The sequence below is a fragment of the Aricia agestis genome, chromosome 7 (assembly GCF_905147365.1).
Source record: "Aricia agestis chromosome 7, ilAriAges1.1, whole genome shotgun sequence".
NCBI lineage: Eukaryota > Metazoa > Arthropoda > Insecta > Lepidoptera > Lycaenidae > Aricia > Aricia agestis.
In genome coordinates, this window is record NC_056412.1 from 527,145 (window position 1) to 548,921 (window position 21,777).

At 37.6% G+C, this 21,777-nt stretch overlaps 2 protein-coding genes across 2 annotated transcripts in view; both read left to right on the forward strand.

The window, feature by feature from the left end:
- LOC121728600 (nephrin-like) overlaps positions 1-21,777 on the forward strand; it is a 265,974-nt gene that overhangs the window by 12,892 nt on the left and 231,305 nt on the right. The gene's annotated exons all lie outside the window — the stretch shown is intronic.
- Positions 978-4,691, forward strand: LOC121728997. Its single transcript, XM_042117364.1, has 3 exons — positions 978-1,173; positions 1,869-2,835; positions 4,641-4,691. The coding sequence occupies exons 1-2, from the start codon at positions 978-980 to the stop codon at positions 2,828-2,830; spliced, it is 1,158 nt and encodes a 385-aa protein (XP_041973298.1). The 3' UTR covers positions 2,831-2,835; positions 4,641-4,691.

The window sequence follows — 21,777 nt, forward strand, 5'->3', positions numbered from 1 at the left end:
AAAATATGTTATTGTGGGGTATCCATAAGAGATAGACATACCATCGCGGAGTTTTCTGTATACCTTTTCAATGTGTACAATCCTTGGTACATTATTTTGATAAATCTCGTAGGGTTCAGCCTGCGTTTGCAATGTAAGCGGAAAAAAATGTAATTATTTACGACATCACATTAGAAACTCCAACAATAACTGTATTTCGCAACTATTTAATGAATGTTATTATACCTATAATCTTCCTCTTGAATCACTCTATCTATTAAAGAAAACCGCATCAAAATCCGTTGCGTAGTTTTAAAGATTAAAGGGAACAAAGGGAGACGAGGGAAAAAAGCTACTTTGTTTTATAATAATATTATGTATAGATATAGATTATGTTTCCTCTCTCTATATCACATTTTAATTATATTGAATAGTCTTAAGGTTTACTTTAACAAATTATTCGTTTTCATTTAATCGTCAGATCTTTTCATCATTTACCATTACACCTTCATAGAAATGTAAATTATTATGAATGATCTAGATTCTAGGTGAATAAAATAAAGTCTGTAAAACATGAATTTCCGCCAAAAATCTGCAGTGCTTTCAATAACATCTATCTAGATAATAATAATATAATAAAAATAATATATAACATGGACGCTTCACACCACGTCAATCTGGCTCCGTGCTAAGTACCTAAAGGACTTATGTGTTGTGACCAGACAACGGAAATGTATTTAATACTTTTATACTATACATATTATATTTAAGATTTTTATTATATTTCGCGCCTCGTCCTCGAGATTGGTATTGAATTTATTTATTTTTACTTGTAGTAACACAGATTGACCCCACTCAGTTGAGAATTTTCGTGCAGATTAAAGTTTTTATGCTGGTATCCCAACCCCGCCCCGTCGCCTCACCGCTGTCATAGCTGTGGCTCCTCATTGACACTTTAGTGCCCGACCACTCAACACGTTTTTATATTACCTGTGAAAATGCCGAAACGTTCGCGGACGTGCCAAGAGGATTTGGATCGACTTCTGAACAAAGTCCGAAAATTAGAGAAGAAAATTCGTGAGCGAGAAAATGTTAACCCTGCGGTGGCGCGCGATCATGCGGAACAAGCCGCCGCCAAGCTGGCGCCAGCGTCGCCCGCGCCACCATCTACCCTCACGAATCATGCGCCGACAGGTTAGTTTAACCTCAATTTGATTATTATATCAATAACTAAATATAGTTAGTTTTAAAATATTAAAACGAAAATTAATTATCAATTTATTAAAGTTTATACGTATGACAGTTGGCGTTCAATTCATTGGGGATTGTACCTAACTTATTACAGCGTATTAAATAATTTAAACTTATTATGTTACAATTATATAATCGGCGTTCAATTCGCTCGGAACTGTACCCACACAATTTAATGGTTTGCGATCAATTCGCTTGGGATTGTTCCTTACCTGATTTACGATATAATATGAATGTAAGCGACAATTACTTATTATGTTACAATAATAATATAATCGGCGTTCAATTCGCTCGGGATTGTACCCACACAATTTAATGGTTTGCGATCAATTCGCTTGGAATTGTTCCTTACCTGATTAACGATATATGAATAAGGAATGTAAGCTACTAGCTAGCGATCAATTCGCTGGGAATTGATCCTAACTTACTGTTTATCCTAACTACTTTTCAACTTATGGTTGTTGGCGCTCAATTCATTTGGAATTGTACCTAACACAAAATTATGTAATCAGAAACCATATTTAGTTGCTTGCATTATGTTAATTGAGCTGCTTACTACTCGTATAGAGATATCTATTTTCTTCATTGCGTTATGCTCGTGAAAATCGAAATTACATGATATTTTTATATCTTTATAGGTACATACGGAATCGAACCGTCCGACTGGTCTCAGTATGACTTAGACCAGGTCATTTACGATCAAAACTATGGAAATAGTATTAATTTCCAAGAGGCATTCGTCGAAGATGTAGCAGAGACTCCGGAGGCTAATTTCATTGGAGATGATAACCCAGAACCAATAACGCCACCTATTATAGTAGGCGAAAGTTCAGCCCTAGATGCAGATGCCCTCGAAATCCTAGGTGACGATCCGTCACTGACTGAAAAACATGGTAAGGAAATTATTCCTGAACTGGCCTCGCGCCTTCAACACATAGCAACCACAGGCATTAGCTATGAGATGCGCAAGGATTTATTATCAAAGTATCTGATCCCATCTAACTGCTCTCATATTGACGCTCCAAAAATTAACCCTGAAATAAAAGCTGCTATTCCAGAAACGGTAGCTAAAAAAGAAAAAGGATTAGCTGTCAAACAAAAGCAAATGGCACACGCCATTTCATGCCTAGGAGAAATTTTATCTAATGAAATGAATTCTAAAAATAAAAATAAAGAATCATTACAAAAACTTATGGACTTAGCGAGACTTTTGTGTGACATTCAGCACAATGATTCAGTCACAAGACGGAATTTTATAATATTTTCTCTTAAGAAAGACGTAAAAGAACATCTTTCCAATACGAAGATTGATTCCTTTCTGTTTAGCGAAGCTCTACCTGAAACGCTAAAACATGCCAAGACAATCAATAAATCTATTACTGAGCTTAAGGCAAATACACCTGCCAAACCTAAAAAGCCAGTTACCTCTTCTATGAAGCCTTTAAACCGCAAGCCCCCGGGTACAGCGTACAGGCCGCAGACCCAGCCAGGGAGGAACTACCAGCCTGCAGCCCCCCGCACGCAGCAGCCCGCGCACTCATCCAAGACGTTATCGCGTCAACCAGCAGCGAAAACAGCTCCACTGCGCCGCCGATACTAAATACAGTTAAGTACGCTGGTCGTCTCCATTATTATTATAAACAATGGTCTCTTATTACAAAAGACCGCACCATCCTATCTTGGATTAATGGTTACAAGATACCTTTTACAGGCCCTGTACATCAAGAGTCATTACCTCCATTGCACAAACAATCAGACTCCGATAAAGCTCTGTTTCTTAAGGCAATTAGCGATTTAAAAAAAATCGGTGCCATTTCAGAGTGTAACCCTTGTGAGGGACAATTTATCTCGAGTGTTTTTCTAACGCCAAAACCGAACGGTAAAATGCGCTTTATTTTAAATCTTAAGAAACTAAATCAATTTATAGTAACGGAACATTTTAAGTTGGAAGATCTTCGAACAGCAATTAAATTAGTTACAAATAATTGTTTTATGGCAACCATTGATCTCAAGGACGCCTATTTTTTAATAAAAATTCACGATGACTCAAAAAAGTATTTACGCTTTATTTTTGATTCTAAATTATACCAGTTTAACGTTTTACCGTTCGGTCTTAGCACCGCACCTTTTGTCTTTACAAAAGTTATGAAACCAGTAGTCAAATTGTTACGTTCTGCTGGTCTGATGTCTACAGTATATTTGGATGACTGGCTTTTGTTCGGTCAATCCCAAGAGCTATGTCTTGTAAACATTGAAACCACGAAAGACCTACTATCTTCACTTGGTTTTATTATTAATTTAGACAAAAGTAACCTCCAACCTTCCATGAATTGTAAATATCTTGGCATGATTATTAACTCCTGTGCAATGAATTTAGGCCTACCAGCCGAGAAGCGGTCTCGAATAAGACGAGAATTAGAAAAATTTAAAAATGTAAATCGCTGCCAGATTCGTAAATTAGCTCAACTCGTAGGTCTCCTAGTATCCGCATGCCCTGCGATCGAATATGGCCTTCTTCATACCAAGGAAATGGAGCGTTGCAAATTCCTTAATTTACGATATGATGATGATTATAATAAGATAATGACCGTAAGTCCCACAATATATCCTGATATACAATGGTGGTTAAATAATATAAATAGTTCCGTTCATAGAATTTTAAACGATAACTATGTATGTGAAATATACTCAGATGCCTCAACTACGGGGTGGGGGGCTGCGTGTGATGGGTTGACGGCAAGCGGCCAGTGGTCTGAGTCCGAGGTACAAAAACACATTAATTATCTCGAACTTCTGGCTAGTTTTATTGCCCTCAAAACTTTTGCGCGTGATCTATACAACTGCCAAATCCTCATGCGTATTGATAATTCCACGGCAATCGCTTATATCAACCGAATGGGTGGAATCCAGTATCCTCACCTGACGGAAATAACGCGTAAAATTTGGCAATGGTGTGAGGATCGTAAACTTTTTATTTTTGCGTCTTATATAAAATCAAAAGACAATATAATTGCCGATTTTGAATCGCGTAAATCTCACCCGGATATCGAATGGGAATTGGCCGACTCTGCTTTTTCCCGTATAACTCATTCGTTTGGCAGACCAGAGATCGACTTGTTCGCCAGTAGAATTAATTATAAGTGTAAAAAATATATTTCTTGGCATCGAGATCCAGATGCCATTGCCATCGACTCATTTACGGTGCCATGGGATAATTGTTTTTTCTATGCTTTCCCTCCTTTCTCGGTTATCCTAAAAGCTCTTCGTAAAATTGTTTTTGAAAAAGCACAAGGTATCATGGTAGTTCCTTTATGGCCTACCCAAGCCTGGTACCCGCTTTTTCAAACACTTGTTGTGTCTAATATTATAATTTTTCCACCTCATGAACATGTCATAATATCCCATTGCAGCTCACGTCGGCTACACGAATCAATTACCCTGGTGGCAGCAGTCTTATCCGGAGCGCATTATCAAAGCTTGGCGTGCCCACTGGTTCGCTCGACATAGTATTAGCTTCGATTTCTAAGAATACACTCAAGCAATACGAGGTTAGTCTTAAAAGATGGTGGAACTTTTGCCAAGACAATTCGTCTGATGTTTTTTCTGCGTCAGTCCCAAATATTATTTATTTTTTGACTCATATGTATAAGCAAGGTTGTCAATTTGGGACTCTAAATTCTTGCAGATCTGCCTTATCGCTGATAATCGGCAGTCATATATGTAATGATGATAGAATACAGAGATTCCTCAAGGGCGTATTTCGTCTTAGACCAGCATTGCCGAAATATACGACTACTTGGGATGTAAATATAGTTCTAAATCACTTGGGTTCGTGGTACCCCAATGAGGATTTAAATTTAGAAAATCTTTCAAAAAAGACTATTACTCTTTTAGCTCTTGCCACTGCCCATAGAATACAGACTCTATCTAAAATAAATATAAAAAATATACAAACTTCTCTACGATGTATTAGTATACCAATTCCGGACATCTTAAAAACAACTAGACCTGGTTCGAATCAAACTATACTTTACTTACCATTCTTTCCACATAGGGACCAGATATGTCCAGCGAAAACCCTGAAAGCATACTTAGAAAAAACTCATCCATTAAGAAAATCTGACATATTATTCATTGGTTTTAGAAAGCCTCACAAACCAGTCGGTGCGCAGACTCTAAGTCGATGGGTGAAGTGTACGTTGGGTGCTTGCGGAGTAGACACAACGATGTTTACTGCGCACAGCACGAGACACGCCAGTACATCGCATGCGCATAGGGCGGGCGTCAACATAGACGCCATACGCAGCACGGCTGGCTGGAGTGACAACTCGCTTGTGTTCGCTAAATTTTACAATAAACCTCTAATCAATGATAATTCCGAATTGTCGCTAGCCAATTCAATTTTCAACGGCGAGGAATCAATTAGAAACAATAATGTTGTATAATAATTATTAGAATTACAGTTATTGATCAAAAACATCTATTACTGTTATAAGAATATTATAATTATTATATTAATAATTTATTTGTTAAGTTCATTTAATTGGTTGTGACAAACATGTTTATTGTCAAAACCTAATTCTCAATAAAATACTGATTTGTAAACATATTTTGCAGTTTAGATTATTATTGATGATTTCCTTAAACTCTTACTCTCAAAGTCTACAAGTAAAAATAAATAAATTCAATACCAATCTCGAGGACGAGGCGCGAAATATAATTAATGATTAAACGAACTTACCTGTACGTGAAGTTCTATCATAATTATATGAAGCGCCTCGTCCGAAGAGATTGGTAACCCGCCCGCCCAAACTAGTCGTTCTCCCAGAACATTAAGGAAATACATCAATTAATAATTATTGGTGTTTAGGTAAGTCTCTAAACTTAATGAGGAGCCACAGCTATGACAGCGGTGAGGCGACGGGGCGGGGTTGGGATACCAGCATAAAAACTTTAATCTGCACGAAAATTCTCAACTGAGTGGGGTCAATCTGTGTTACTACAAGTAAAAATAAATAAATTCAATACCAATCTCTTCGGACGAGGCGCTTCATATAATTATGATAGAACTTCACGTACAGGTAAGTTCGTTTAATCATTAATTATATTAGGTATACATATTTGAGCGAGAGGCACATGACCACCGGCGAAGACGGCCAACGCGAAGACGTCGCAACGGACGCGACATTCCGCCTCAGCCAGGGAACTCGGGGTGACGGTATGGGGATGCCGCCACTCATTGCACCGAGTCCACGAGAGAGTCGCGATGCGCGTTTTGTTTCTGCGCATCGCGACACAAAGAAGACGACCGGCCTATGCAAGCCCCCATGTGGGGCCTCTGTTCGGCCTAGGGGGACAATAAACCCCAACGGTGAACAGGAGAGCGCGGACGGAAGCCACGGAAGACATGTAATAGGCCCTCGCGTCTCCGTCCTGCGCGGAAGTAGGAACACGGTCGGGTTTTAGTGAGTCCCACATACCCCGGTGGTCCTTCCCCAACGCTACCGGGGATGCGTAATAGCATTTCCCGACCAAAAAAAAATTTACATAATATATTTAAAACACATCATAAAGGTTTACCGCGGTAGATCATAACATCAATGTACCGTTGTCATCCGCTTCAGTTTATAATCATAGCCGCGCAAGCTTGTTATTGTCAATTATCCAGACAACGAACTTGGCGATAACAATAAATGGCAATTAAGAGGACGTATGACGCTATGTTTTATCACCTGTATTGTGTTGTCACACGTCGCGCGTCGCCGCAACGCAGCTACGTCGAATACGATGCTTTATTTCAGATACGGCCTACCTAAGCAACGTGGCCTCCTCTAAATATAAGAGTTGATTGTCAGATGGACGTAAAATAAATGTAGGGTAAAACATCTAAGGGGAGAGGTAAACATCTAAGGGAATAATTAATATTTAATACGCGTCGGGGAGTAGACGGTTATTATCCATCTCATTATTTACGAAGTCATATCAATAAAATGTAAAATTTTGCGACGAAATGGCAATAAAATTTCGTATTATGAGGTGCCTTAAATGCTTTTACCGTCAAGGTTGTAATACAAACGTTTTTCGACGGGAAAACGGCAACTAATACAGTATAAAAAGCGGCAAAGTAAAACTTGAACTAAACAAACTGAAAAAAGCCCCACTTAGCTGAACGCTCAACACAGAAACATCACTTATTTCTGATTTAAATTATGACTATTTTAAATTATTTCATTCAAAACTGTTTTGCGGGTAAAAATTTTAATCCGAATTTTGAACATGTTTTTTAGGGTTCCGTACCCAAAGGGTAAAAACGGGACCCTATTACTAAGACTTCGTTGTCTGTCCGTGTGGTCGTCCGTCTGCCTGTCTGTTTCCAGGCTGTATCTCAAGAACCACTGTAGCTAGACTTTTGAAATTTTAAAAAATTGTGTATATCTGTTGCCGCTGTAACAACAAATACTAAAAACAAAATAAAAATAATATTTAAGGGGGGCTCCCATACAAGAAACCATAATAATAATAATCCATAATGGTCACAGCTAGGCACTTTAAATTTTCACAAAATTCTTTATTATAATTATACTTTTATAATAAATAATAATATTAAAATAAAATAAAAAATTAAGGCCTATACAAAAAATGCAATTTTTGGCGTATTTTTGCTCTATAACGGTACGGAACCCTTCGTGAGCGAGTCCGACTCCTTCTTGGCCGATTATTTAAAAGTGTCGTTGTTGTTTTTTTTATTTTAATGCAATGAGATATGAACAAAAAATTTCAGACGTAGCCCTCCTGTAGCCAATAAAAATTACAGTCAAAAATTAATGTATCATACAGCCTAATATATTGTCGTTCAAAACGAGAGGTGCTTATGTAGTTATTCCAAATAATTTGTAGCAAACCACAGCCTGACACAATAAGCTAGCGAGAGCTCTTAAGTTGTTGCCCGAGAAGGTTGTCCCCAAGTGACAACCAGGCTTGAAACTTATATTTTGGAGAACGATACTTGTTACACAGAAATTATTATATATACTTGTTCTTATACAGTGTGTAACAAAAATAAGAGATAATACTTTAGGGTGTGTGCGTGTTCTTTGTAGAGAGTTCACTATGAAAGTAGCAGACGAAAAATTTTTTTCACTTTTGTATGGGCAAGAGCCAGCGTCACGAGTTTCCCCATACAAAAGTGAAAAAAAAAATTGGTCTTTCAGCGCTGCTACTTTCACAGTGAACTCTCTACAAGGAACACGTACACACCCTGAAGTATTATCACTTATTCTTGTTACAGCCTGTAGCTTGGATATCCTTTTCAATGAAGTCGCCCCGAAATAGACTTGTTTATTTCATTAAAATCTTTTATTTATCCTCAAATTGCAATTGACATAAACGAACTAGGGAAGAGTATTTACAATGAATATAAATACTATTTTTATTTATTTAACTTTAGCAGGCAAGTTTTATACGTGGAAGAGCCATGCTTCGGCACTAATGGGCCGGCTGGACAAGTGAAGTACCACGTTCTTACAGAAAACCGGCGTGAAACAGCGCTTGCGCTGTGTTTCGCCGAGTGAGTGAGTTTACCGGAGGCCCAATCTCCTACTCTATTCCCTTCCCTGTCCTCCCCTTTTCCCTTCCCTTCCCTCCCCTATTACCCTATACCCTCTTAAAAGGCCGGCAACGTACTTGCAGCTCTTCTGATGCTGCGAGTGTCCATGGGCGACGGAAGTTGCTTTCCATCAGGTGACCCGTTTGCTCGTTTGCCCCCTTATTTCATAAAAAAAAAGATCTGTGGCGGTACCCACAATTATTCGCCTAACATTCCTGCATAGCGCTACTGAAGTTTTCTGAGCGCGTCGGTATATATACGACAGCTGAGATGTATCACGTGGGCTCCGGCCTGAACGAGCATAACACCTCGCTCGGTCGGAAGATCTTTGTGGCCACCACGTACATCATTCCCACAAATCCTTATGGGTCGCAGTGACGTCAGGGCTACAGCGACCTGCCTTCTTTAACACAAATAGCAGGCATTTTAGTAAAGGTAAAGTATGTATCGCTCCCAAAATATATATCCGGAGTCCCGAATATCCATACTAATTATTATATAAGCCAATTATTATATTATGCCATTGATATATAAATTAAACTATTCAATTTTATATTATTAATTGTTTGCTATATCATTTTCTATTGTTCCATTGCCTTGTCATCTATTTCAAAGAGGAGCACAATGCTACCAGTATTATTATCAAATTCTAAGGGTCAGACGTCAGTTTTGTGCATATTTTCGCATACGAAAATCATTAATGCACTGAATGCCGTATCAGTCATAATATTATTATGTCTGTCAAGATCCATACTAATACTTTAAATGCGAAAGTGTTTCTGTCTGTCTATCTCTTTATCCGTCTATCTGTCTGTCTGTCGGTTACCTCTTCACGCCCAAACCGCTGGACCGATTTTACTGAAATTTGGCACGTAGATATTTTGAGTCCCAGGAAAGGACACAATATTATTATGATACTTTTTATCCCGGAAAAATATACGGTTCCCGCATGATAAATTGATTTTGGCGCAAAAAAACAAGCAAGTATAAACGTTAAGTATAATTATAATAATATATTGAGGCAACAGCGCGTGTGTTTCGGAAGTGACGTGGTGAACTTTAGCCCGTGTCAAACTTACCCTAATTTCCTCTATCGCTTCCCGTCCCAAGTGATTTCTGATGTCCCACGCTAACGCCGTAGATATACAACTTTGACACGGAGTTCCCGAAATGAAATACGATACGATATCGAAACGGGGACGAGTTTAATGAAGCAAAAGTGTTTTCAAACGCAAGTTTATTTGTGACGTTTTTGGCACAGTGCGAAGTCACCGAAGAACTTTTGTGAAACCCCCGAAAGTGTAAACAATATTATAATGTTAAATATTTTATTTTTATTTTATTTATTTTTATTTATTTATTTAAATGAGGCTACGTAGGCCCATACAATATATACCTTAATGACTAACATACATAAAAATTATATAAACTTAACAACTACACATTATCACGAATTAACGGCGACGTGACGCGCGCTTCATTCCGGAGTCTCCCCCGGAACCTTCGGTAAACCACATCAGTCGGCCAGAATTCCTCCGCTTCAAAGGTCGGGAGGAGATGCGTCGGTACTCTCACCACAAAGGAACTGAAGTTGACCTTGTGGCGAGACTGCAGACGCTCGACCCTCAAGTGGAGGGATGTCTTCTTACTGATGTAGTCCACGACGTCTTCGACCTCCATGGACGAGTGCAGGCGGGATATGTACAGGGGCGTCGCGGGGACCTCGCTCCGCAGAAATATACCGCAGGAATACGCATAAGAGCGTATACCCTCTTAAAAGTTCGGCAACGCATCTGCAGTTCTTGTGATGTTGCGAGTTTCCATGGACGCCGGTGGTTGTTTTCCATCAGGTGACCCGTTTGCTCGTTTGCTCCCTTTTTTATTAAAAAAAATATATAGTCCTCCTTATCGATTTCGATAACGGCGACCCCAGAAATTAAGGATTGTTTCTATTATGAGCCCTAATATGACTTGCTAGACCGAACTTGGTTTTGAATGTCCTATCACATGTGCTACAGTAGCGTTGGCCGGCAGAATTGTAAGTATAGATGTAGGAAGGCTTAGGTCTCTCTTTACACAATTGGCGCTTAACTTCAAGCGCACACAGACGGTCTTTCTCAACATTTTTGATCTTGGTATTGGTCGTAGAGCGCCAAGATATCCGCTCAGCAGCAAGCTTTTCCCAACATGCAGGGTCAATAGCACAGGCATTCAAGTGTCTTTTGAGAACATCCTTATATCGCAGATGTTGTCCACCTTGCTTACGCTTGCCCCCTGCCAATTCCGAAAAGAAGACCTCTTTAGGCAAGCGGCGATCATCCATGCGAAGGACGTGCCCGCACCATCTAAGTTATCGCTGCATAAGTAGAGCTTCCATGCCATACGTCTCGGCGCGGCGCAGGACCTCAGAATTAGGTATATGGTCCTGCCACTTTATTTTAAGAATTGATCTTAGACATCGTAGGTGAAAGGTGTCTAGTTTCTTTATGTCTGGCTTATAGAGGCACCATGTCTCAGCTCCATATAAGAGAACAGGTATTATAAGTGCTTTATAAACATGAATCTTTGTCTCTAGCTTGAGATCATGGGACCTCCACACACGGTTAGTCAGTCGTCCAAAATTAGCAGCAGCACTAGCAATACGTGATGGTATCTCCGAGGCTAGGGTGTTGTCGTTGCGAATGAGACTTCCAAGATACTTAAAGTGTGAAACCTCTTCTAGTATTTGTCCATTTAGATACAACGCAGCAGGGTCAGCAGCGGTTTCACCTCTAGGCATTTGCTTAAGAATTTGTGTCTTAGAAGCGCTTATAACCAGTCCGAACCGCTGACAAGACTCTTGTAATGCGTCAATGTAGCTCTGGAGTTGCTCCATGCTATCGGACATGAGACATATGTCATCAGCATAAAGTATTTCCAATACAGAGATTCTCCGAGTTTTTGATTTTGCCCTAAATCTTGCGATATCAAATACACCTCTATCAGTCCGAACATTCAATTGGATTTGGTCCTTGCAGTGTTTTAATGCATCTCTCAATACAGCGGCAAAGTAAATAGCAAAGAGTGTAGGAGCCATGACACATCCCTGTTTAACCCCACTAGTTACATGGATCTCCTCGGAAAGGTCGTTTTCATGTTGAACCTGTGCTTTCATGCAAATATGAAATTGGCGAATCAGGTTTACAAACTTCCTAGGATATCCAGATTTCTGTAGAACAAGCCAAAGAGCCTCTCGCGGAACTCGATCAAATGCCTTCTCTAAGTCCACGAAGCACATAAAGAGAGGTCGTTGATGTTCAAGGCTTTTCTCTTGGAGTTGACGTAATACAAAAATAGCATCAACCGTTCCCCTGCTGGGTCGGAAGCCACATTGGCTTTCTGGGAGATAGTGCTCAGCTATTTCACTAAGGCGGGTGTTAATAATATGAGCAAGGATCTTGCCGGCACTGGATAGGAGCGATATACCTCGATAACAGCTGCAATCGGAGACATCTCCTTTCCCTTTGTACAGCTTACATATTACCGAATCCTTCCAGCCCTGTGGGACCTTTTCACTTTCGCAAGCTCTTATAACAAGGTGGTAGAGAGTATTAACAATATTTTGGCCGCTGTATTTATAAACCTCTGCCGGAAGATGATCCAATCCTGGTGTCTTCGAGTTTTTGAGACGTTGTACCGATTTTAAAAACTCCTCAAAAGTTGGTGGGTCATCTAAGTGCTGGTAGGCTGGTACTTCCTCGAGCTCATTCAAATAAGATAGCTCTACTCTGAGTGTATCAGGATTTAGGACGTCGTTGAAATGTTCTGCCCATCGCATTAGTATACTTGCTTTATCTGTAAATTTGCATTGCCTATCCTTAGAGTAAATGGGAGCTATTTTCTTGACTTTCGGCCCAAAAATTGTTTGTATCGACTCGAAAAATTTACCAGTTTGGTGAGTATCAGCTAATTGTTGGAGCTCAAAAGCTTTCTCCCTCCACCATTTGTCCTTTAGTTCGCGAACCCTAGATCTTAGCAGCTTTTGAGTTTCTTTTTTAGCTTGTGTATTCGGAGATTTTGAATTAAGTTGTAGCCGATACTGATCTAGAAGCATCTTAATGTCATCATTTGATGCGTCAAACCAGTCTTGGTTTTTCTTTTGTACTTTACCGAAGACTTCAGAAATACAAGCATTTAGATGTTCTGCAAAACACTTCCATTCGTCGTCTATGGAAGAAAAACTTTATTTAAAAAAAATATACAGCGAGTATCGAATAATATAAAAAAACTTAAGAATTTTGGAATTATTTTCTGTCATAAATAGTAAATAATCTTTTCCTAATCCTAACCCAGCCTTTGGGCTAGGGTTAGGGCTATGTGTATTGAATATTATCCGTTACTAAAATATTTTATCCGCCCAGAAACAGCGAGATTCGAACACGCGATCTCCGACTTTTGAGAATTTACGTTAACCGCTCAGCTACGAGGATCTCTAATACCTTTTCCAAAACTTTAGGTCGTACAAAAACATTTTGCAAGAGTTGTAACCTTTCGCTTTCAGTTAAGTCACGTGTGTCCTGGAAAAGCATACCGTTATTTGTATTTTTAGAACCAACAAAAGTAAGCAGTTGTTTTTCGCAATACTTTCGCAGACTAAGGGTCAATTCAGACCGCAACGCGAAGAGTAAATGCATTTCTAAATTTTTATAGATTTGACAGTTTTGCACGACGCGTCACACAATAATTGAAGTCTGTCAAATCCATACAAATTTTGAAATGCATCACTCGTCGCGCATTTAAGGACAAGTATGAATTCAGACAGCAAGTGCTGAATTGAACCTTAGTGCTTTCCGCTTAGGAATCCCGCTGAGAAGTAAACTTGAATAAACATTTTTTTTTGTTTCTGCGTCATAACATATTAAGACTATTTTTAACAACTAGAGATCGCCCAATGGTCGAAATTCGACCTTAGTTTCAACGATATTAGGATTACTACATATATTTTGTAAAAAAAATATTGACTTTATCATATGTTTTTCAACTCTTGTCTCTAGGACTCAGCTGATCTCAGACTGGCCGTGTAAGCATTGTCTAATAGTATCTAAGATTCAATAAAAAAACTCTAATCCATTTTTATTTGTCAACTTGTTGCCAATTACAGACTTTAACCATAAATAAAAAGTATAGGCTTGTCACTCAAAAATCTGTCATTTTTCCTAGTGTGTGTGTTGTAGTGTACTGTAAAACGATGTTTCACATCTATTATTAGTAAGTAGGACAGAATGTGATATTTTATTGTAATTAGTTTAAGTATAAATGAATGTTCCTATAAACTGTTGATGTGCCAATAAATAAATAAAAAAAATATGTTTTATTTGTTAAAAAAAAATATGATAAAAGCAAAATTTCAAAAAAATAATAGCTCAATGCACTCCTTCACCATAATTATAAACTATGACTGTGCAAAGTTTCATGCACCTATGTTTCCCCATTTTTCGTCAAAAGGGATACAAATTTTTTGGCTCACGTATTAATATAAAGATGTTATAAAAATTTTAATGTTATAAAATATTATACTTAACTAATTGTAAGTACAGCTACAAGACATAGAATATGAATTAGGATGGACACAGACTCCAAAAATATCATCACTTCTTCATGTTACACCCTGTAAGAATTATTGGTGCAATAGAAACAATAGGACGGATTTGTTGGTACCTTTCATTAGGGATGGGAGTTTCCTGATAACGTTAATGCTGATTTATAAGCCACAATAAGCGAAGGGGTTGATCGCAATCAGGCGGGCCGTAGGTCAATTGCTAATCTCGTTTATCTGCTTATATTTTATTCTTTTCTCCGTTTTCTAAGACTTTTAGGCAGGATTTATAATATGCAGCGGTAATGCGCGGCTTGGCCTCTACACCGCGAGAACACAAGTAAATGTATGTAACTATTTATGTAGCGCGGTCGCGCTTTTTACATACATTTGCTTGTGATCTCGCGGTATATCCGCACTGTAAAACTGTGGAACGAACTGTCACCAGCAGTATATCCAGAACTATACGACCTGCAAACCTTCAAGAAGAGAGCGTATTCCCTCTTAAAAGGCCGCCTGCAGCTCTTCTGATGTTGCGGGTGTCCATGGGCGGCGGTAGTTGACCCGTTTGCTCGTTTGCCCCCTGATTTCATAAAAAAAATCCGCGAAACCGCGCGTTCGTTAGGACGCATATTAAATCGAGCCTAAGCGTCAATTCAGAATTTGTACTTAATTGACAGTTTTCAATTTGGGTGAAACGTTTTGCAAATCTATCAAATCCATACTTTAGAAATGCATCTACGCGTCGCGTTACGGTCTGAATTGACCCTTAGGCTATTGACGCTACCATAATCTGCACGATCACATCGGAATACGTTCGTATGATTTACAAGCTATCATATTTACAAAATGTCTAATTACTTTTTACAATACAATGCACGCTGTGGTATATTATTATGCCGTATTCTGTAGGTACACAGTACTGTTTTAATGACATAAAAATGCTGCACCAAAACTTGTAATGTTATTCTGATTCATAAAAATATTTCTGTGCTGTATTTTAAGACGACTTTATATTCGTGTTGTTTTTTTTATTGGATACAAGTCTTATCCCAAATTAATATTATTGTGTTCTTTACAAATCTTATTTGGCTAGCGTAGTATTATGTCATTATAACAGTACTGTGTACCTATAGTATACGGCATCATAATATACCACAGCGTGCATTGTAATTGCAATGTAAGCTGTAATTTAAATTAAACCTTCGATGGCTTAATTTAAATTACAGCTTATAAGTTACATGAGTCAAAGTGGAATACATCATCTTAAGCCGTTTGTAACTTCGCTACCTTAGTCACTTTGGCTAAGTTAGTCTTTCCTGCAAGTTATATAATCTTAGGTAAATGGAATCAAAACAGGCTTGTGCGCGTACTCCTCCAAAACGGCTCAACCGATTCTAATGAAATTTTGTATGTACCATCGAGGAAGTTGATTCCTATGCAATCGACAGACCAACGTTATTTGGTCGAATATGTCAATTCAATGTTAATTGTCATCTGTCGGCTGGGTTTGACGTAACGCAACCAAACTACGTAGGTCCCCGATTTGCATAGGAATCAACTTCTCTGATAGTACATTCGTAAGGTATAAGGTATTTATGTACTTATTATATCGCAACTAGAAATAATTTATAATTGGAAAAACAACGTTTGCCGGGTAAGCTAATATTGTGTTAAATGTAATATTTTAAACCATTGATTAAACAAGAACAAAAAATGAAAACCTGCAGAATACACGGTGAACTCACCCTAGATAGATAACGTACTATTATTTTAAAGCCGAGCTTTGTGAGGGCTCGCGTCATCACACCTTGACTGACTAATGATAACATACTTACATACAAATAAAAATTGCTATGTTAAAGCACAAATCAATAGGCATGATAGTTTTTCCGTAAAGTGTAATGTTCAAAACAAAATGTTCAGGTTGTGGGATGTACTAGGGCTTGCTTCGCTCGCCCTGTTTATCGTCACTCGATTGTTTAAATAAGTTACAGTTTCTTCGCATATTATATTTTGAAAATCCGGGTAAAAAACATAGGTTACTTTAATTGCCTGTTTAATTTTGTTTTACTCGTTCGGGGTATCGAAATATCAGCTCCATTATTGAAGTGAACAACTAAAATGATTACATGAATATGTTATGTTTCGGCCGATTCTATTACAATATTATGATTGAAGATGCCTAAAATAGCTACGAGAAAATACGAGTGATAAAGATTTTTCGACCCTCATCAAAGGAACTAGCTTGTACCGAGATTTACGGCTGACGCGATGTTTTAGCCGGCCCCTAGACGAGCAATTTTATTGCACAATATTACGTATTGTGTAACATAATTGACCGTCTAGGGTTGATATTGAATATCACGCGCCTTCAATCTAATTGTCTCATCCATACTAATACTATAAATGCGAAAGTGTGTCTGTCTGTCCGTCACCTCTTCACGCTAAAAACGCTGAACCGGTTTTGCTGAAATTTGGCATGGCATACTTTAAGTCCCGGGAAAGGACATAAGATACTTTTTGTTCCGATAAAATGTACGGTTCCCATGCGATAAACGAGTTTTGGCGTAACGGAGTTGCGGGCGACATCTAGTTTATAATAAATTTGCAGCGTGATATTGCACAATACAATTATTGGTCGTCTAGGGGCCAGCTTAGACTTACAGTAAGTCATTGAGAGAATTATCTCACCATAATGACCTTTGCGAAATAAGTATCTTGTTTGAGGTAGCTTTTCAATGAAACATTTTGGTATATAAAATTGAAAGGTCATGTTCCGTTAGTTGTTATGCCATTGATATATAAATTAAACTATTCAATTATATATTATTAATTGTTTGCTATATCATTTTGTATTGTTCCATTGCCTTGTCATCTATTTCAGAGAGGAGCATAATGCTACCAGTATTATTATCAAATTCTAAGGGTCGGACGTCAGCTTTTGTGCATATTTTTGCATACGAAAATCATTAATGCACTGAATGCCGTATCAGTCATAATAATATTATGTCTGTCAAGATCCATACTAATACTTTAAATGCGAAAGTGTGTCTGTCTGTCTATCTCTCTATCCGTCTATCTGTCTGTCTGTTACTTCTTCACGCCCAAGCCGCTGAACTGATTTTGCTTAAAAATTGGTACGTAGATACTTTGAATCCCGGGAAAGGACATTTGATACTTTTATCCCGGAAAAATGTACGGTTTCCCCGCGATAAACGAATTTTGGGGCAAGGGGCGTCATCAACTACAGTACTACCAAATTAATAATGCGCATGCAAATCTTCGCAAATTGTTGTAATCACGAAAATACCCGAATTTATGAAACGTAAGAGCCTACAAACAATGCACTTGTATTTTGCACCTTGTTCAAGGCAACTATATTAAAATACTCTTTCTAATTCTCTGGTTCTAATTTCTAAGTTCTAAGTTCTAATTCTCATTCTCGTCTAAAACTCGTTCTAATTCTATGGTTCAAGGTAAATAGAAGTAAATATCATATGGCCGGTGACTGTCCGCTGTCGCCGGTCCGTCAAGTACTGTAACACACCGAGAAGCTATTGCGGCGTTACCATGGTAACGTCGAAGCAACGTCAGACACCTCTACGTCGCTGCAAAGCGCTGTTTTTCTTAAAGGTAAGTTTAAAACAGCGCTTGCAGCGACGTCTTCCGATGCTCGGAAAATATGACCGCTGCCAAAAAATTACGAAAATTCTATGCGCATTATTACTTTGGGAGCACTGTACGTAATATATTTTAACGTGGCAATTAAATAGTTAAAACTCAAACTTGAATCAAATATTTGACCCGTAATCGTTAAGTTTTCACGCTTAACCGGTAATAATAGCAAGTAATTATTTAGTAATCTGTAGTAATATACCATAGAAGTGTTCTACATTCTGACATCATAATTTTTTACGCCACGTAATGTAAGAAATTAGTAGTCGATACAGTACCAAGGCCAGCCCGAGGCCGCTCGTGGTTAATTCACACGACATCTACTGTAACCTTGTATTTTTCAAGCTCCGGCAACTATTTTAAACAAATTATTATATTATCGTGTAACGCTAGAACGGCTGGCTCCTTTATTATGTATAGTCACGAGTTATAATGTCTGTGTCTCACATATGAGACAGCCTGAAGCTCGGTCTAATATATATATTATATAAGTATATTGGGAACACTACATTTGGATAAAAAACGAAGCCTTGTTATTCAAGTCTGACCCTATCGAACGTAATATCATCTAGTGGTTTTTGAATAACAATATGTTCACATTCAATGATTCACATACTTAATTTTTTTATTATTATCAATGTAAATGAGTAGTCGTAACTCGTAAGACGCAGGAGTAGCAAACATAATACCCTTTAGAAATGTCTGAAGAATGCACTCGAGATCATGATTTTATTTGGTAAAACAGTAGTACAAATTTTGATCAAAAGATCTTTAAAAAATAGCATATCAAAGCCGACAACCAAACACCGAGTTTTTTTAAACAGACCATCCTACTTTTTAATAAAATAAATAATCATTAAACCAAATAAATAACACATTTTAAAATGAAGCTGCATTTCAAGTATTTTCAGCGTTCATTAATCTATTGAAAGAGCGGCTGTAAATCCAGGAGCGATCGCGCCGCTCCTAATGATGGATGAATGTAGTTTTGATTAAGCACAGACAATTCATTTCAGCGAAGTGGATTCGTGAGCCGATTATGATACCATTTGGTCATTTGCCAACTTAATATCATTGGATTTGTCATTATTAGTCCGAATTACGCCGCCGACAAAGCTGATATGGTAAAAGACAATTTAATGCGAATGAAATTTATGATTTCCGAGTTTCCTGTACGTAATTTTTACAAACAAAATATTTATATTTGGCCTTTTAAACATCTTTAACCTTTGTTGTTTTGTTGTTTTTAGTAATAATAAAACAATACAAACGTGTCGATATAATTAATTTTAACGAACGTAATTCGTCTATGATTACCTGTAATGGTCATGGCTATCCATCGTGGTTCGAGTTGAAACGTTGAAAGAATAACCGTAGCTATGCAACAGAGAACATCTAACACGAGTGATCTATTGAAACAAATTAATCGACAATAACTATTTGTGATAGTTCAACAAAGATAAAACATTCAGCATATTGTTTCTAGTATTAATATGTTCGCTTTAAAAGTTAATAAATTAAGGACCTGTTTCACCACTTCCTGATAAGGCTATCCACCAATTAACTTGACAGATCAAGTATGGAGAATCTATCAAAAAAGTTGTGAATAGCCCATCAGGCACTTTATCAGAAAGTGGTGAAACAGGCCCTTAATCTAAGTCAATAACCATAGGAATTGGCAAGCATGTTTTGTCATGTCAACTATGTCCACAGATTAAAGTTCGCAAATAAGAAACGTTGCCTCACTCAATCCGTAGAATACAACTTCCGTAGATTTTAGCAATTAAAATATTCTACAGGCAATGTCAGTCTTCATAAAAAGCTGATCTTGGACGAAATAAGGAATGAAGAAGAAACAATTTAATAAATTTCGTAACGCGATATGTCCATAAAGTTCAAAAAGAATTTCTTGTTCAACCAATTGACACTAATGCTTTTTCCGTGCGACCTGTGTTAAGTATTAACGATTTTCTCCAACAAAAGCAGCGAGCGATAAATATCGCTGGGAACCGATATGGGCGCACTGTAAATTATGTCATTTTGTTGAAGACTTTTTTTCTTCTGTTTAAGAAGTTAGCATAAAAACATAATTAAGTATTATTATATTATATGATGAGTATTACATGAATGAAAGCATCTTCATACACATCAGAGTTACTAGAGACTACAAAAATTAAAATGTAACAAACAAATATACATTAACTAACGAACCTAATACTGTCACTGATATGATATGTTGTCATAGAATTCATTTGGCTTATCAAAAATGCATGCATGGTTAAGGACGCTATCACATTTTTTCACAAATATCAGCGATTTTCAGGTACCATTTTAAAGAATTAGGAGTCACACTGCAAGGATATTTTGGTTTAAAATGAAAGATAATATATTCATCTCCACGTCTATATCATAAAAAATTTATAGCCGCATACAAAATTTTCACATAAATACGTTTTAACCATCACAATAATCGCAAAAGATTTAAAAAAATGGGTTTTGATTAGGTACCATTATAGCTTTGTATAAAAAATTGTTACTTATTTAGTCCCCTATACGAATAGCTAAATATTTTATAATATGAAAATAAATAACATTTCCATTTATAAGAAAAATAAGAAACGCTCTCAAATTTCTTCATACATTCTCACCTTAACCAGTAACCGCCACTGTACAAGGAGCGCTGATATTGAATGTTATTTTAATGTCTTTAACGTCGATATTCGCACTGACCTGCTAATTTTTGTCACAATTTTTGTGATAGCGTCCTTAAGTAATGTAAATTGATCAGTGTAATATGAGTAAATTAAGAGTGAAACTGTTAAGGTTAGTAACGAGTCCGTTAATACATTAATTGCATTAAAAAAAAAAGTGAAAGCGATAATATGCTTAAATCATCGCTAGCAGTGGAGGAAACGTTTTTGTCGAACGGGAGACGCGAATGTCGTGAGAGTGACGTGAAGTAATGACGTATCTTAAGAACCCACCGTGAGGGTTTGGAGGACCCTTCTGCACGTTTGTCATCAGTGTCGAAGAAATTTAATCCCGAGATGATTCCAAGGACCAATCGGAGTTATCGGAGCATTATTATTTTTAACATTTGTCATAAGTAAAAATGACATTATCTACATAATATTTATTATAAAAGAAAAATATATTTTTGTTTATTTTATTTTAATCGAATAGGCTCCGAAACTACTGCACAATTAATTAAATTTCCAAATACGTAGAGTGAACTATGCGATTGCCGCGGGATCGTGTGCGATAGTGCAAGTGGAGATGTCGCAGCCAACTGGTTAAAATAGCCGTTCAATCAAACAGCTAGCCCTTTGACTGAACAACGCCATTCAATCACACGTCTAGATTTTTATTTGAATATTTCAGTCGCTCAAAACGTTAAATACTACAGCTGATTCAAGGCAGCCGTTTGATTGAATTAGTTCAGCGGTCATCACTGCGGCGCTAGGTGCGTTTTATTTACAATATGGCGTCAATAAGTCGGCTAAACTACGTATAGCCGTGTGATTGAATGGCGTTGTTCAGTCAAAGGTCTAGCTGTTTTATTGAATGTCTATATTAACCAGTGGACTCCGACAGAGACATGAGCAAATTATAGTACCACGATCTCCTGTTTCCTGGAAAGTTGTTGTAAAGTATTATGTTTCAAGCACCAAAATATTTGATAAAAGTC

Excerpts from the sequence above, each read along its gene's own strand:
- LOC121728997 (XM_042117364.1), top strand. The coding sequence starts at position 978 with ATGCCGAAACGTTCGCGGACGTGCCAAGAGGATTTGGATCGACTTCTG. Across the intron at positions 1,174-1,868 it reads CACGAATCATGCGCCGACAG|GTACATACGGAATCGAACCG; the intron begins GTTAGTTTAACC and ends ATATCTTTATAG.